The sequence below is a fragment of the Globicephala melas genome, chromosome 1 (genome assembly GCF_963455315.2).
Source record: "Globicephala melas chromosome 1, mGloMel1.2, whole genome shotgun sequence".
NCBI classification, from domain to species: Eukaryota; Metazoa; Chordata; class Mammalia; order Artiodactyla; family Delphinidae; genus Globicephala; species Globicephala melas.
Window position 1 is genome coordinate 75,045,789 of NC_083314.1, and position 16,697 is coordinate 75,062,485.

Consider the following 16,697-nt stretch of genomic DNA (forward strand, 5'->3'; position numbering starts at 1 on the left):
CTCAGAAAAGGCAGCTGGAAAAGGGATGCTGGAAGGGACACAAGCACCAGTTAATTAGGCCAATTTTAACTGTTTTTTTAAAAACATTTTTTTTTTAACACTGCTAGGCCTAGGATTACAATAGTGAATGAGACACAAGACTTTTTTTTGTAGTTTTTGTTCTAGAGATTACAATTTAGTGGAGGAGCTTAGGGTCTGATGGGAAATGTGGAAGAAAGTGCGGAGACCTCTCAGGTTTAAGAGTTTGCAATTAGAACTTCCTTGAGTAGTGGTTACTAACCTTTTTGAATTGAGAATCTAAGGAAAGCTCTGGGGCCTGTCCATAAAAATACATACACACACAGCCTCCTTACATCTGTGCATGGCACTGAAGTTAAAAGCCCTTTCCTGGGGGCTAAGCTGGCATATCACTGATGGCTGCCTGGTGCTGCCCTTGGCATTGAGGGCCAGGATGGCTGAAAGGGTTTGGCTTCCATCTCTAGGCAGCCCAGGAGGTGTTTGGAGAAATGCTGGGCTCTTAAGATTGCCTGTGAGAAGGCCTTGATTACCATCCCACCCACTCAGCTGGGTGTTGGCGGTCACTTCGCCCTGTACAGGACAGCTTTTAGTGGTGTACCACCTGAGCCACCACAAGATGCTAGCCTGCTGTGGCCCACTTTCCCCAGCCCAGGAGCATGTTTCAGTGTTCTGAAACAATTTTGGACTGTTTTATGAATCATCACTCCCTATTGTTTGGTTGTTTTGTGTCCAGAGCTGTGCCTGATTCACCTGTTCTCACAGCTGCTGTCTGTCCTCTGGGTTTTACCCTTCCAGAGATGATACTTACCCAGGCACCTCTTGGCCATCCATTGTAGAGTTTCCTTGAACTTTTCTCTTAGGGTCTGGAATATCTTCCTCAGGATGAAGACTAATATTTTTTGAGTACTTACTGTGTACAAGGCACTGTTACAAGTGCTTTATATATTAGCTAATTTAACCCCTACAAAGTAGATGATGATATTAATCCCATTTTAGAGATGAGAGAACTGACACATAAGGAAGTTAGATTTTTCTTTTTAAGGGTTTTTTTTTTGGCTGCATTGGGTCTTAGCTGTGGCACACGGGATCTTCGTTGAGGCATGCGGCATCTTTGCGGCGTGCGGGATTCTCTCTAGTCGTGGCGTGTGGGTTTTTTCTCTCTAGTTGTGGTGTGCAAGCTCCAGGGTGCGTGGGCTCTGTAGTTTGCAGCACATGGGCTCTCTAGTTGAGGCACGCAGGCTTAGTTGCCCCACGGCATGTGGGATCTTAGTTCCCCGACCAGGGATTGAACCCATGTCCCCTGCATTGGACGGCAGATTCTTTACCACTGGACCACCAGGGAAGTCCCGGAAGTTAGATTTTTTACCCAGGACCACATAGCTTGTAAGAAGTAGAGCTAGGATTTGAACCCAGACTGTCTGGTTCCAGAGCCTGCACTTTATATTAAAGAAACAGTTCCTTCAGCAGGATCCAGGAGACCTTATAACTAAGCAGTTTAGGGACACCCTCCCCCTTTCTCTTACCCCATTATTCCAAAGCAGAATTTTATATTAGGAATGCCTTTCCTTTATGTCAGAGATAATAAGCTTTTGCATAATAATAATTTATTCCTTCCACCAATATTTATTGAATGCCTACTGTATACCAGTGCTGTATATAAATTATTTCATTTAATCCTCACAACAGCCCTTTGAGGTAACTGCTATTATTTCCACTTTTATGCATGTGGTAACTAAGGCTTAAAGAGGTAGGTAATTTTGCCCAAAGTTATAGAGTTAGTAAGACACAGCCAGGTTCAAACCCTAGATGTTTTGACTGGCATCACAGCCTATGCTCTTTCCATCGAGAGAGTCTACCTTCCATATCACAGAGTTTCTCTACCTTGACACTGTTGACAGTTGGGGCAGGATAGTTATGGTGGTAGACTTTCCCATGTATTGTGGGGTGTCTAGCAGCACACAGTAAATGCCAATAGCATGCCTCTTCTTCCCCTCCCCCAGGTAGTGACAATCAAAAATGTCTTCAGCATTGCCAGATGTCTCCTGAGGGGACTGCTGTGTCAGGATGGAGACTGTGTTCATCTTGTTTTGTACGGAGCTCAATCTGCAGCCATTTAGTTTCCCCACCCCAAATTCTTTAGCTTTTCCTCTAGGATCAGTGTTCCAGCATCATAGGTGGACCATACACGTGGCTCAGAGGCTGTTTGCCTATATTTCCCTGCAGGGCCGTGGTGGAGGCTGTGCATCGACTTGACCTCATCCTTTGCAACAAAACTGCTTATCAAGAAGTGTTCAAACCAGAGAACATTAGCTTGAGGAACAAGTAAGCTGAGACTCTAAACTACACATTCTTACAGTTTCTTTATTCCTTTCCACCTGGAACCCTGTCACATATAGACACATGTTCTCTTTTATCTCCTGACCTCATGGTACAATAATGGGGTATGAAGTCTCTGGCCTTCCTAAGAGGGAGAGGGGATCCCTCACTCTCTGCAGCTTCTACATCTAACACCATTAGAATGGTGTTTGAGTTGGAGGAGTTGGCCATACTGCATAATGAAGGAAGGAAGGAGGAGATACAGAGGCAGAGTAAAAAGGAGAGAAAGGTGCAGGGAAAGAAATGAAGATTATTAAAATTCTTATTGCTCCTGCCTCTGTCTTTTGGGGCTCCCACTGCCTTCCAGGACTGCTGTTGTCTTGGGTCCTACTGACTGACCCTGGATGTCTATTGCGAGGCACAGAGATTTGTCAGTCGGGGTGTTGGCAAATGCCTTCTTGTCCTCAGTTCTTGTGTCCCTCACCAAGGGATGGGCAGTCCCTCTCATGCTCTCCTCTACACCCTCCCAGGCTGCGTGAGCTCTGCGTCAAGCTTATGTTCCTGCACCCGGTGGACTATGGGAGGAAGGCAGAGGAGCTGCTGTGGAGAAAGGTGTACTACGAAGTTATCCAGCTTATCAAGACTAACAAAAAGGTAAGGGGAGGTCAAGATCTTGGGAAGATGTTTGTCTAAAGAGGGGAAGCTAAGGAAGAAAAGGACAGCGAGGCAAGTGGGCCAGAGTATGGTTGTAGATAGGGAAACCAAGGAAGAGATAGCAGAAAGGGAGGGAGTCATATGGAATTAGGATCAGGGAAGGAGGGGAGCCTGATCCCAGATGGGGAGACCAGAGAAGTAGGTCTAAGGGTATAGGGGTAACTTGTGAGTGAGAGGAGATGTGGATAAAGTTCCAGAGCCAAGAAGATAAGTTTATTTCTTCAGGGAGGTGAATATGATTAGGGATGGGGGAGCAGAACTCTGATCTTGTTGCTTAACTAGCCCCTTCCCTTTCCCAATCTCCAGCATATCCACAGCCGGAGCACCTTGGAATGTGCCTACAGGACACACCTGGTCGCTGGTATCGGCTTCTACCAGCATCTCCTTCTTTATATCCAGTCCCACTACCAGCTAGAACTGCAGTGCTGCATCGACTGGACCCATGTCACCGACCCCCTCATAGGTCAGTGAAACCTGAAAGGTGGGCTCGAGGAGCAAGTTCATATGCTTCTACTTCTGGCCTTCTTATCCCTCAGGATCCATGTACCTTGTGACCCAGCCAGGCAGAGAGCATTCTAGAAGACCTACAAATGCTTCATGAAATTTGGATTTACCCAAACAACCGTATGACTTGGGGTAAAGATCTTAAGGAAGGAGAGAGAGAGCCCTCTTCAGTCTGGGATTGTAGACCGATGGGGAGTCGGGGAGGGAATGGAATGATCTAGAGTAGGTCTGACACTGAAAGATGTTATTAATAGCATTTTTTTCTTCCAGTTGAATTTGGCTGGCATTTGTTTTAACTTTAGAGATTGTTTCCTAGTATTTGATGAAAGTATTAAAGTTTTTAGAAACGTTGGGGAAATCATGGACATTCTTTCAAGATAGTGCAAATCTCTTTTTGGCCTTCTGAGGTACTGGCAGCTATGGTGGTTTTCTCTTCAGTTCAGCTATCCTTTAGAGCTCCTTCCCTCTTCCTCCAACTCCCCTTGCTCTTTATACCCCCTACCCTCCCCCAGCCCCATGCCCCTTCCCTCACCAGGACAAAGACATTCTGGGTCAGAGATGGAGGTTGTGTCTGCACCCCTATGTGGCAGCATTCTCTGGTCAGAAGCAGAGCACTGTACTTTGTACATTTAAAAACATTTAAAAACAAAACAATGGGGAATTCCCTGGCGGTCCAGTGGTTAGGACTTGGCAGTCTCACTGCTGGGACCCCGGGTTCAATCCCTCGTTGGGGAACTAAAATCCTGCAAGATGTGTGGCGCAGCCAAAAATAAAACAAAACAACGTCAATCCAAGGCAATATTTATAGGTGTTATACCAGATTGCCAGAGGGGTCCGTAGCTTAAACAAAGATTAAGAACCCTTATTTCAAAGGGTCAGTTCCCCAAATCATTTTAGTTTTTCTCCTTATTGATATTTCTCATTCAGCCAACTCAGCAATGTCTCTATAAAGAATATTAGGAAAGGCTGCTCAGAATGGGAGCTCCACACCCAGGAGTGTGGCTGCAAAGTGGAATGGATAGGAGGATGCTATGCAACTTACCTGCTGTGCAACTTTGATTTCTTTAACTGTAAAATGGAAGTAACAAGAGTAACTACCTCATGCGGTTGCTTTGAGCATTACTTAAGTTGATATTTTAATACACTTAGAACAGTACCTGGCACATGGGAAAACTGCCTGCCAAGTAGCCGGAGCTCTCTGAAGTTACAAGGCTGCCTGGGTGAAGGGAGAGGAGAGAGCCCATGCATGTTTGGCTCTGGCCACCACCAGTCCTCAGGTCAGGCAAGATGACCTCGTTTCCCTCATGAATAGACTCTCCATAGGCTGCCTTCTGTGTGGACCTCCCACCAAGCAGAAGCCAGGAGCATTTACCTTGGCCTCATTCAAATGCCATTCTTCCTGGGCAAGTTTCCCATCTTTACCCAAACCTTTTACCTTTAGGTGGGGAGCTGCTACCCAAGGCACCCACAACTGTACTGACACTTGAGCCTCACCTCTACTTTCTAGAAGCCTTCCTATGCTGACCTTTCACATGACCTTCCCCCAGGGAGCTGTCCTAGGTTGAGGACCATAGCCCATCTGTTCTAGTTCCTTTCTGTCCTATGAATGACCCCTACCTATGAGTTTCTGTGTCTCTACTTCTGTCTACCTGTGAGCCTGTGTCTCTATCTGTGTCCTGGATGGGTGTCTTCTCTGCCCCATAAGGCCGTGTTCTAAAACTAGCCCTGGATTCTTTATCTCCTTTCTCCACCTAGGAAAGGTGTTTCCCCAAAGGTAGGGACAGAGGAATGGGCTTATAAACATATCTCTCTCTCTCTTTCTCTCTCTCTCTTTCTCAGGATGCAAGAAGCCAGTGTCTGCCTCAGGGAAGGAGATGGATTGGGCACAGATGGCATGCCACCGATGTCTAGTGTACCTGGGGGATTTGTGTAAGAATCCGAACCTTTCATTTTTCTCTGTTTTGGGCTACAGGACAGGCTCCAACTGCTCTTGTTGGTACCACCCTTTACGTGATTGGAGAGCAGGAGGCGCAGTGTGGCCTCTGATAACTTTTCTCCTCCAGTCTGTTTACAGTGTTTCCTTCTTTTCACTGTTCGTGCATGAGTCGAAAAGGATGGTGAATACAAGAAGAAGGAAAATGTCTTTGCTCTTTAAGAAAGTCAGGGTGATAACCTGGTTTCAGCGGTGGGTTAGGAAGATTTTTTGATGTCTTTCTCCTTTGGGGTTTTCTCTTCATGGATTCCTAGAGGAATTGCAGTTAGACCTCAGGGAGGACTTACCTGCCTGAAATATGTTTCTCAGAATGGAAAAGTACTCTTGCTTTATGGCCCCCGGTCTCTAGTCCTGATAGACAATGGTTCTGTCATTAGGCTGCCGGTGTGTGGCTGTCAGATGCATTATCCTTTATTGATCTGAGGCTCGTCTCCCTGCCCCCATCCCACTCCTGGACCCTTTATAGGCAAGGGGCACAGAGAGAATCAGCTGTTTCACAGTAGATTGACCAAGTGTCATTAGTAATGTCTTCTCTCTAGAACTGAGCAGTTGAATTCCAGAACCAAATATCAGAAGTCTTTTCAAGCATTTATATATGCTGCAGCCCCTTCATTGGGAAGAGATAATCAAGAAGAGCCTCTTTACTTTACAAACACTAAATATTCTTTACATTTTGGACCTACCAGCAAGGAAGAGAGAGTTGAACAGTTTGCCCATAGTCATGCAGACTTAAGACTGTGCCAGAGACCCAAGCAGCCTGCCTTCTAGCTCAGGTATCTTCCTCCCGGGCTCTTATTACAGTTCTCCAGAGTAGACTCCCAGATGAGGGGAGGTTTTTCTGAAACACGGAATCATTGTATTTCTTTTCCTCCTCTCCCTCCTGCAGCACGATATCAGAATGAATTAGCTGGCGTAGACACTGAGCTGCTAGCTGAGAGATTTTACTACCAAGCCCTGTCAGTGGCTCCCCAGATTGGTAAGTGGACCCCTCCACTGGGGCCTCCCAACCCAGCAGCATTTTCCAAGAGGAAGACAATGTTGAGATGGCAGGCAGGCCATACTCACTTCCCCCTGGGTCCTTCCCACCCACTCTCAATTCTTTCATACTTCACCTTGGTTCTGCATTCTGACCCTTGTAACACACACTCAGAAGATGGTGGAAGGAGAAGAGAAATGGGAAAGTCTTGAGCTAAGAAGGAAGGAGGCAGAAGAAGAGGGAGAGACAAGATGGCTTCCCTGTCCCTGAGGTTTCTGTAGAAAGAGGGGACTGTACTTCAGCTGCCCCCATGGAGGCACAGTGAGGGAACGGATCAGGCTCCATTACAGGGAAAGATGGGGATTAGCATGTAGGAAGGAGAACTCAGAGGTGAGAGACTGAGCTGGGATAGAGGAGAGGGCTCCATGGAGTTCAGTCAGCATTGGAAGAGGCACAGCTGCTGCTGAAGGAATGGCAGCTGTCAGTGCTGAAATCCCTGGTGGTCCAGGTGGGCTTAGACTGATAGGAAGTGAGTCTAGAATAGATAACGCCTGGAGGAGCACGATTAAACTGCTGATCACCTGAGACACCAGTGTCGCCTGCAGACCCGCTGTTCTCCCCATGAGTTCTCTGATGCTTAACGTGGGTTGGGCCTTGCAGCTTTCGGTGAGTATTACGGCTACAGACTGTGTGACTTTTCTTCCTCTCCAGGAATGCCCTTCAACCAGCTGGGCACACTTGCCGGCAGCAAGTACTATAACGTGGAAGCCACGTATTGCTACCTGCGCTGGTGAGTATTTGCCAGCTCTTTCCCCAGCCCTACTTTCATGTCTGCACAATTCCTCCTTTGTTTTCTCTCTTCCCTTTCTCCCTTCTCTAGCTCCTGAGTGAGATAGATAGAAGAATGCTAAGATTGAGGGCGTCCCTTCTCTCAGGGGCATCCTGACACAGCCCTGCTGCTTTTCACATAGCCACCTGGACTTGTAGATACTTGGGCAGCTGAAGTAGCTGTCTGCTGTCATGAAAAATAACAGGATTGCCGCCTTCCTGAAGAAGGAAATAAATTTGATATAGTTGATAAAATGGTACCAAAGTAGCCTCTGACAAGAACTTCAGAACTATAGAGCTTCAGTGTCTTGAGGTGACGGAGATGACAGCACGGGGGGACAAGTTTAACAGGGTAGATCACTGCTTCCCTGGATCTCACACTTAGCTCTTAGAATGAAAAAACAATTTTTTCAGGGCACCCAAAGTTGATTAGGCTTAGGTTACTAAGTCACCATAACCAAATGCACATGAGAGTGACAGGTAAATGAGAATGCCGTTGGTTAAGTCTTAGTGAGACATAAACTGCCAGGAAGCTCACTGTTGCCACCTAATCAGGGCCAGATTGGCTTCTCTACTTGAGAAGCCAAATCTATCTCAGAAGAAGTTATATAGTGAATTGGGCTTCAAAGCCTAAAGGGAATGAGGGTGGTCTTCATAGCTTAAATGGTCAGCTACTAAGGTGTCAAGTAAAATAACCTAATTCTGCCTTCCTGGCCAAGGAAACCTGTTTCCTGTATCAACAAATATTTACCCTGGTCTGTTACTAGATCGCTACAGACTGGCCTCCCATCCACTGTATTCATTTTTTTTTTTTAATTGAAATATAATTGATTTACAATGTTGTGTTAATTTCTGCTGTACAGCCAAGTGATTCAGTTATACATATACATACATTCTCCTTTATATTCTTTTCCATTGTGGTTTATCACAGGATACTGAATATAGTTCCCTGTGCTATACAGTAGGACCTTGTTGTTTATCCATTCTATATACATATAATAGTTGGCATCTGCTAACCCCAAACTCCCACTCCATCTCTCCTCCACCCCCACTTCTCCCTTGGCAATCACAAGTCTGTTTTCTATGTCTGTGAGACTGTTTCTGTTTTGTAGATAAGCTCATTTGTGTCATATTTTGGATTCCACATATAGGTGATATGATATGGTATTTGTCTTTCTCTGTCTGACTTACTTCACTTAGTATGATAATCTCTAGTTCCATCCATGTTGCTGCAGACGGCATTATTTCATTCTTTTTTTATGGCTGAGTGATATTCCATTGTGTGTGTGTGTGTCTATATATATATATATATATATGTATCACATCTTCATCCATTCATCTGTAAATGGACATTTAGGTTGTTTTCATGTCTTGGCTATTATAAATAGTGCTGCTATGAACATAGAGGTGCATGTATCTTTTTGAATTATAGTTTTGTCTGGGTATATGCCCAGGAGTGGGATTGCTGGATCATATGGCAACTCTATTTTTAGTTTTTTGAGGAACCTCCATACTGTTTTCCATAGCGGCTGCACCAATTTATATTCCCACCAATAGTGTAGGAGGGTTCCCTTTTCTCCACACCCTGTCCAGCCTTTGTTATTTGTGTATTCATTCTTGAATATGATTACCAGGTTTTATATTATAACCTCCCATTGCATCTTTCCCATTCCTTGCATGCCTTCCAGGGAATGCCCCCCTTACTTGTCCTGGATCCCTCATCACATTCATAATCATGATTTAGGGTGAATCACTTTCAAAGAGAGCCAAGCACATCCAGGTTTGGGAGGTGCCAAATAAGGTCCTCCTCTACTATGCTTAAACAATTATATCTCATGGTTTGTGGGTTAGGCATTTGGCTAGGGCCCAGTTTGGCAGTTCTCCTCCTGGTGGCATTGTCTAGGGTCAGTCAGTGGTATTTGGCTGATTTGGGGGTCTGATATGTCTGGAGGGTTGGTTCATCTGGACCCCTCTCCCTCTCCCTGTAGTCTCAGGGCCTCTCCATGTGGTATCTTCCTCAGGGCAGATGGACTTCTTACATAGTGGCTCAGGGCTCCAACAGCAGATAATGACCCAAGAAACTTGGAAGTAGAGCCTGCCAATCCCTTAAGGCCTGGGCCTGGAAACTGGTGGAGTCACTCCTGCAGTATTCTCTTGGTCAAAGCAGTTGCATAGTCGTTGTCTCCCACCCTCATCCCCTGCCAAGATTTAAGGGGAGGTGACACAGAGCCCACTTCTCAGTGGAAGGAGTATCAAAAAATTTATTTATTTATTTATTTTTTTGCGGTACGCGGGCCTCTCACTGTTGTGGCCTCTCCTGTTGCGGAGCACAGGCTCTGGACTCGCAGGCTCGGCGGCCATGGCTCACGGGCCCAGCCGCTCCGCGGCATGTGGGATCTTCCCAGACCGGGGCACGAACCCGTGTCCCCTGAATCGGCAGGCGGACTCTCAACCACTGTGCCACCAGGGAAGCCCTGTAGCTATATTTAATTCACCACTGGCGTGTATTTCTTTTCTATCACTGCTTTTTGTAATTAAAAGATGTTTCGAAAAACAAGACATTTTTTAAAAAGTATAGCATGCTCTTAAGGTCATAGCCTTTGTGGTAAGACAGACTTGGGTTGGAGACTCAACTCTACTATGTTTTAGCTATGTGACCTTTGTTTGATTGATTGATTGATTGCCGCGTTGGGTCTTCGTTGCCCCGCGTGGGCTTTTCTCTAGTTGTGGTGAGCAGGGGCTACTCTTTGTTGCGGTGCACGGGCTTCTCGTTGCGGTGGCTTCTCTTGTTGGGGAGCACGGACTCTAGGCACCGGGCTTCAGTAGTTGTGGCTTGTGGGCTCTAGAGCTCAGGCTCAGTAGTTGTAGCGCATGGGCTTAGTTGCTCCGCGGCATGTGGTATCTTCCCAGACCAGGGCTCGAACCCATGTCCCCTGCATTGGCAGGCAGATTCTTAACCACTGCGCCACCAGGGAAGTCCGTTATGTGACCTTTGCATTATACTTGATCTCTCAGGCTTTACTTCCTCATCTGTAAATGTGGACAATAGTAGGGTACAGTGCCTGGCACAGAGTCGGGTGCTCAGTACATATTTGCATTTGAATGAACATCATGAGGATTAACTGAAGTAGTGTATGTAAATATCCTTGCGCATAGTAAATGCTTGTTAAATGCTACCTATTAAGTGCCTGTGCTTTAAGATGAAGGATAGTGTATTTCAGGGATGGTAACTAAGTTAAGTTTGTAACATTCAGTGAGATTAATTGTCCCATTTCTAGATACAGAGGAGATGCAGATGTCATCATTACTCTGATTAATCTGGAAGTTGTATGTGTGTATTTTATTAGGAAAGATAGCTTTCACCCTGAGTACATACATGGAAGGGGAGGCTGGGAGCAGCCTGTATTGACTAGAAACAGTGCTCCCTAAATCCCTGGAAGACTGACATTTCCCCTCTCCCCCTCTGCCTCTGCCAAGACTCAGTAGCTCACCTCTGTCTCCTTCAGCATCCAGTCGGAAGTGTCCTTTGAGGGGGCCTATGGGAACCTCAAGCGGCTGTATGACAAGGCAGCCAAAATGTACCACCAGCTGAAGAAGTGCGAGACTCGGAAGCTCTCTCCCAGCAAGAAGCGGTGAGTGGGGCCTGTGGGAAGAGGGGGTCTTTCTGCAGTTGGTGCAGTAGGACCATAGGGACCCTGGAGCTGTTCACCATTTACCTTGGGCTCCTCTCATTTCAGATGTAAAGACATTAAGAGGTTGCTGGTGAACTTTATGTATCTGCAAAGCCTCCTGCAGCCCAAAAGCAGGTGAGTGGAAGAGAGTGTGAGCAAGAACTGTGTCCTGTGAGCCCCATCACGATGGCTTCTTTCTGGCAGGGGACTTGAAGAGGAGGGAGTGGGCTGGTGAATTCTGCCTTTTGATTGGAAATTATTTAGCTGGTTAGTCCTTTCTTGGCATCCCTCACTGTCTCACCCTAGGTTCTGTGCCCATTCTCTGGGTGGCTTACCCTCTGGCACAGTGGGTGCTTACTAGATGTTGAAGGAGTGGCCGAATGGGAAGCCTACCCACATCCCTTCCACTGCGTGTCTGCCCTTCCCGTGTTATTCTGTCTGCTTTGGAGACCAGCAAGCACTGATTCCCCCTGCTCCTCTTTCTGAAGTCTCCGCTAAGGATCCTGTGGTCTTTTCTCTGAATCCTGTATTCCCAGCTCTTTTTGCCTGCCCCAGCCCCCATCACTGACCTCCCCTGTTATCCTGCCCTTCCATAGCTCTGTGGACTCAGAGCTGACATCACTTTGCCAGTCAGTCCTGGAGGACTTCAACCTCTGTCTCTTCTACCTGCCCTCCTCACCCAACCTCAGCCTGGCCAGTGAGGATGAGGAGGAGTATGAGAGTGGATATGCTTTCCTCCCGGACCTTCTCATCTTTCAGATGGTCATCATCTGCCTTATGGGTGTGCACAGCTTGAAGAGAGCAGGTAACTCTCCCTCTGTCCCTCATTTCTCCCCGACTGGCTTCTGGGATCCTCACTACCATTTTCTGCAGCTCCTTATCCATGAACTTGCTTCCACAAGCAGTCCCTTCACTACCTGTGTCGCTGCCTGGCTGTGGGAGATAGGGGCAAGGAACCCTGCCCTAAAGAAGCTCCTAGTGAATGAACAAAGGCGACAGCATATTCCCACCCCCTCCGCCCTCCTACACCCACAAACACACGTACCCTTGGCCAGGACCCAGGCAGACACAGTGGTTGAGATGCTTAGCTGATGATCCAGACGGAATTCAGACTTGCTGGGGGTGGGGGCAGTTAGGCAGTTCTGGAAACCTGTCTGCCGGAGGTGTATGTAGAGCAAAGTTGGATGGAAGGGAGGGGGAGGCAGGGCTGGGTGCAAAGATGCTTGGGGCATATGGGGAGACGCTTGCGTGAAGGCATCAAAGCCAGGGAGGATGAGATGGGACAAGAGCATCCATGAGCTTACATGAGGAAGCAGGATGAGCTGGCACATTCCACATTACAGGATGCGAGTGAAGAGACCTGAGAAGTCTTTTTTTACCTTAGAGGAAGTTTTCAGAGGTAGTTGGATCCTTGGAAGGGTTGAGAACAGGTGAGATGAGGTTGAAATTAGTGGAGCCTACTCCTTTTCAGGGCCCTGGGCCCCTAATGCTGGCTTTCCTGGTTTTAGGATCCAAGCAGTACAGTGCAGCCATTGCCTTCACCCTGGCCCTCTTCTCCCACCTTGTCAATCATGTCAACATACGGCTGCAAGCTGAGCTGGAAGAGGGCGAGAATCCCGTCCCGGCATTCCAGAGTGATGGCACAGGTGCAGGCACGGGGGAGGTTGTGACTGTGGAAAGGTTAGCATGGGGTGTGGGGATCGTGGGAGGGGAACACAGTTGTGGCAGGGGAGGTGCTGTCGAAGAGCACCTGCCAGTGTCCTCGTTCCGGTTTGTCCCTAAGGCCCCACCTGACCATCCTCTTTCCACAGATGAAGCAGAGTCCAAGGAACCCTTGGAGAACGTGGAGGAGCCGGGTCCTGAGCCTCCTCCTGCAGCATCTCAAGATGGCGAGGTCAGAAAGAGCCGGAAGTTCTCCCGCCTCTCCTGCCTCCGCCGTCGGCGCCACCCACCCAAAGCTGGTGATGACAGTGACCTGAGTGAAGGCTTTGACTCAGACTCGAGCCATGACTCACCCCGGGCCAGTGAGGGCTCAGACAGTGGCTCCGACAAGAGCCTTGAAGGTGGGGGAACAGCCTTTGATGCCGAGACAGATTCAGAAATGAACAGCCAAGAGTCCCGATCAGACCTGGAAGATATGGAGGACGAGGAAGGGACACGGTCCCCAGCCCTGGAGCCACCTCGGGCCAGGTCAGAGGCTCCTGAATCCCTCAACGGCCCACTGGGCCCCAGTGAGGCCAGCATTGCCAGCAATCTACAAGCCATGTCCACCCAGATGTTCCAGACTAAACGCTGCTTCCGACTGGCCCCCACCTTCAGCAACCTGCTCCTCCAGCCCGCCACCGAAGCTCCCACCTTGGCCAGCCGCAGGCCCTGTGTCAATGGGGATGTGGACAAGCCCTCAGAGCCAGGTACTTGGGCCTCTCTTCATCATCTTGCTCTGGTCCTCACCTCTATACCATCGGCACTCATCTGAGAGAGGCCACTTTTTTCTCTGTTTGAGTACCTCTCATCCCCACCCTCACTGCCTGGCTTTCGGCTTCTGCCTGTAGTGTGGCCTGGAGTTTTTTCCTGGGAATCCCCTCTGCTGCTCACTTCCTTATTCTCAGTTCCCAACTGATTTCATGGTCTTATTCTCCTCCCACTCCCACCTTGCCCCGTGGGTTTGGGGCTTTTCTCCCTACACAGCACTGCAGCTGTAACTCCCTCCCGTGCCATCCCAGGTCCTACCAGGGCTCCTGGAAGCTAGAAAAACCACACCCACCAGGGCAGGTGGATTAGAATGAGACTGTTTCCCTGAGGGTCTTCCCCTGAGGTGCAAAGCGGGCACCTGGTCAGCAGCAGCAGTGAGCATTTGCGGCATCTACTCTATGCCAAGCACTAGGTTGGATTTTTGGGGGGTCTTATCTAATTTTCACTGCAGTCTTGTGGTGGAAGAGTTATCATCCCTATTCTAAATTCTGTTCTTTACCTCCAAGCTTCTGTGCACGGTTCTTCTTTGGTCTGGAATATACTTTTCCTCCCTTGCCCTGAGCCTCTCAATTCGCCAATTGCTTGCCTAATTCTCACTTTAGATTTTAGCTTAAAAGTCACTTGGTCTGGGATTCCTCCAAGGGTAGGCTTCCTGTGGGCTCCTGTAGACTCTGCACCTTGGCAACTTCCAGCCTTTTCCCACTTGAGTGACATTGCCTGTTGACTTGTCTGTCCCTCCCCCGCAATACCATGAGCCTCTTGAGGGCAGGGCAGTCCATGTTTTGTCTATCGCTGTATCCTCATTACCTAACACAGTGCTTGGCACATGGTTGGGACTTTGAATGAATAAAAGAAATGAGGAAGCTGATGCTCAGAGTTGGAGTGTGAACTACTTAGTGTTCTAACCTGCAGACTTGAAGAGCTAGGAGTTGGAAGTAGTTCTTTTAATTCTGTACCCCTTTTCTCCCCACCTGTAGCTCACTTCTGACTGTCTGCCCTGCCTTTTGCACAGTATAGGCACATCATAAATATCAGTTGAGTGAGTAGCTGTAGACCTCACAAATTAGCTCGTGTTTTTTTTTTTTTAATTAATTTATTTAATTTATTTATTTTTGGCTGCGTTGGGTCTTCGTTGCTGTGCACGGGCTTTCTCTAGTTGCGGCAAGCAGGGGCTACTCTTTCGTTGTATTGCGTGGGCTTCTTATCACAGTGGCTTCTCTTGCTGCAGAGCACGGGCTCTAGGGCACGCGGGCTTCAGTAGTTGGGGCACGTGGGCTCTAGAGCGCAGGCTCAGTAGTTGTGGTGCACGGGCTTAGTTGCTCCGCGGCATGTGAATCTTCCTGGACCAGGGCTCTAACCCATGTCCCCTGCATTGGCAGGCAGATTCTTAACCACTGCACCACCAGGGAAGCTCCTTAGCTCGTATTTTAAAAGGCGCCAGGCTCTTGGCTTAAAAGCAACTAGTAAAAAAAAAAAAAAAAAAATAGCAACTAGTTAGTGAGCCTAGAAAAGTTAGGCAGGAGCCTGAGTCCTCTCTTCTCACATCAGAATTCTTCAGAAGAGTCCAAGCAGGTTGGGGCATGCTCCCCGCACAGAGCTGAAGCCTGTTGCCATGTGCCTACTAGTCGCTCATCCTGGTTCTCTGTCACCCATCCCCAGCCTCTGAAGAGGGCTCTGAGTCGGAGGGAAGTGAGTCTAGTGGGCGCTCCTGTCGGAATGAGCGCAGCATCCAGGAGAAGCTGCAAGTCCTGATGGCGGAAGGCCTGCTTCCTGCTGTGAAAGTCTTCCTGGACTGGCTACGGACTAACCCCGACCTCATCATAGTGTGTGCGCAGGTGCGTCACTCCACTCCCACTGCTCTCCGTCAGGTCCCAAGGTGTAAGGGGAGGGTGCCAGCCAGGATGGGGTGTGGGAATCCCCTCAGGTGGGCTGGTCAAGACAAAAGTTATTGTCAAGCACCTGCTCTGTGCTGGCTCCTTATGCTTTTTACAGGGCAAGGATTAGGCATGACCTTTGCCCTCAAAGAGTCTGTGGCCTGGGCTGGGATACAAATTTTGTGGACTGGGAAAATAGCACTGCTTATTCTGCTTTGTGTCCCCAACGCTAGGCATAATGCCTGCCATTATGAGTAACGTCTGTGACAGTATGTGTTCAAGGGCTAACCTTGATAGGTAAACACCGGAGTCCAGAGAAAGGAGAGAGCACTGAGTAGTGACAAGAGAGATGAGACTGGGAAGTGACAGGATGTTCAGACAAGGTGCAGGTGTTGTGAGCAGGGAAACGGCTTAAAGAGAGTCCTGTAGCTGGAGTGAGTGGTGTCAGAAGCGGGCTGCCATGAAGACTGGCTGGCGTGATTGTGACCTTTTCCTTCCTTTCTCAGGTTCAGAGTCTTAATCTTGAGCCTCCGGTGCCCTGAGGCTTTTCTTCAGTGTTCCTTTATTCCAGTAGCACACCTGCCTGCTGTGGAAGACCCTTTTCTCTGCAGGTCGCCCTCTTCCCTAGATGAGGGAGTTTAGGTCAGGGCCAGGCACAGCCTTGGGCATGTGCTTGTGCCTGATGACAGCTAGTTAGTCATTGTTAGTCATCGAGGGCGGTGTGGTGAAGATGATCATATCCCCAGAGAGGTGGCCCAGTGTGGACACGTGGAGGGCTGAAAGGAAAAGTTTGTGCTAGACAGGGAGAAGCTTCCTCCAGCGCTCTAGCTTTTTCCACTACCAAGATCCAGAGAGTTTCTCCTGTGGTTTCAAGCCTTCAGCGGTTGATGAAGTTCAGTGAGGCTTCATGGTCCCCTTCTTCATTCCTCCCTGTTTTCCAAGTCCTCCGTGAGCCCCGCCTTGGCCTCTTTTGTTAATTTTTCTCTCAAACGCTTCTAGGCCTGTGACCATAGCCCCAGACCCCTCAGATATAGTGCTTTTCTTGTTCACTGCCAGCCTCCAGCACTGCCCCAGCTGAAGGCTTCCTCTTCTCTCTCTCCCTCAAGAGCTCTCAAAGTCTGTGGAACCGCCTCTCTGTGTTGCTTAATCTGTTGCCAGCTGCTGGCGAACTCCAAGAGTCTGGTGAGTGAGTCCCTGGCACTGTCCTCCCTCTCTCTCCCTCACTGGCCCCACAAAGCCCGCCTCCCCCTTCCTGGTAACCTGGTCCTTAGGGTAAGGAGGTTAATGGGATTCACTGCCTATCCTCCCTAACACACAGCAGTCATTGTGGT

At 48.5% G+C, this 16,697-nt stretch overlaps 1 protein-coding gene across 5 annotated transcripts in view; it reads left to right on the forward strand.

The window, feature by feature from the left end:
• SMG5 (SMG5 nonsense mediated mRNA decay factor) overlaps positions 1 to 16,697 on the forward strand; it is a 30,258-nt gene that overhangs the window by 3,535 nt on the left and 10,026 nt on the right. For 3 of the 5 annotated variants that reach the window (XM_030842266.3, XM_030842265.3, XM_030842267.3), the window contains exons 2-14: positions 2,242 to 2,340; positions 2,865 to 2,988; positions 3,355 to 3,511; positions 5,392 to 5,481; positions 6,432 to 6,521; positions 7,233 to 7,311; positions 10,856 to 10,981; positions 11,087 to 11,155; positions 11,617 to 11,825; positions 12,529 to 12,666; positions 12,832 to 13,431; positions 15,152 to 15,327; positions 16,473 to 16,548. In XM_030842266.3, the coding sequence (XP_030698126.1) occupies positions 2,890 to 2,988; positions 3,355 to 3,511; positions 5,392 to 5,481; positions 6,432 to 6,521; positions 7,233 to 7,311; positions 10,856 to 10,981; positions 11,087 to 11,155; positions 11,617 to 11,825; positions 12,529 to 12,666; positions 12,832 to 13,431; positions 15,152 to 15,327; positions 16,473 to 16,548 (1,909 nt within the window). In that variant the 5' untranslated portion in view covers positions 2,242 to 2,340; positions 2,865 to 2,889. Of the gene's footprint in view, positions 1 to 2,241; positions 2,341 to 2,864; positions 2,989 to 3,354; positions 3,512 to 4,094; positions 4,830 to 5,391; positions 5,482 to 6,431; positions 6,522 to 7,232; positions 7,312 to 10,855; positions 10,982 to 11,086; positions 11,156 to 11,616; positions 11,826 to 12,528; positions 12,667 to 12,831; positions 13,432 to 15,151; positions 15,328 to 16,472; positions 16,549 to 16,697 lie in introns of those variants that run through there. The other 2 variants (XM_060298063.2, XM_030842268.3) reach the window with 2 other exon arrangements.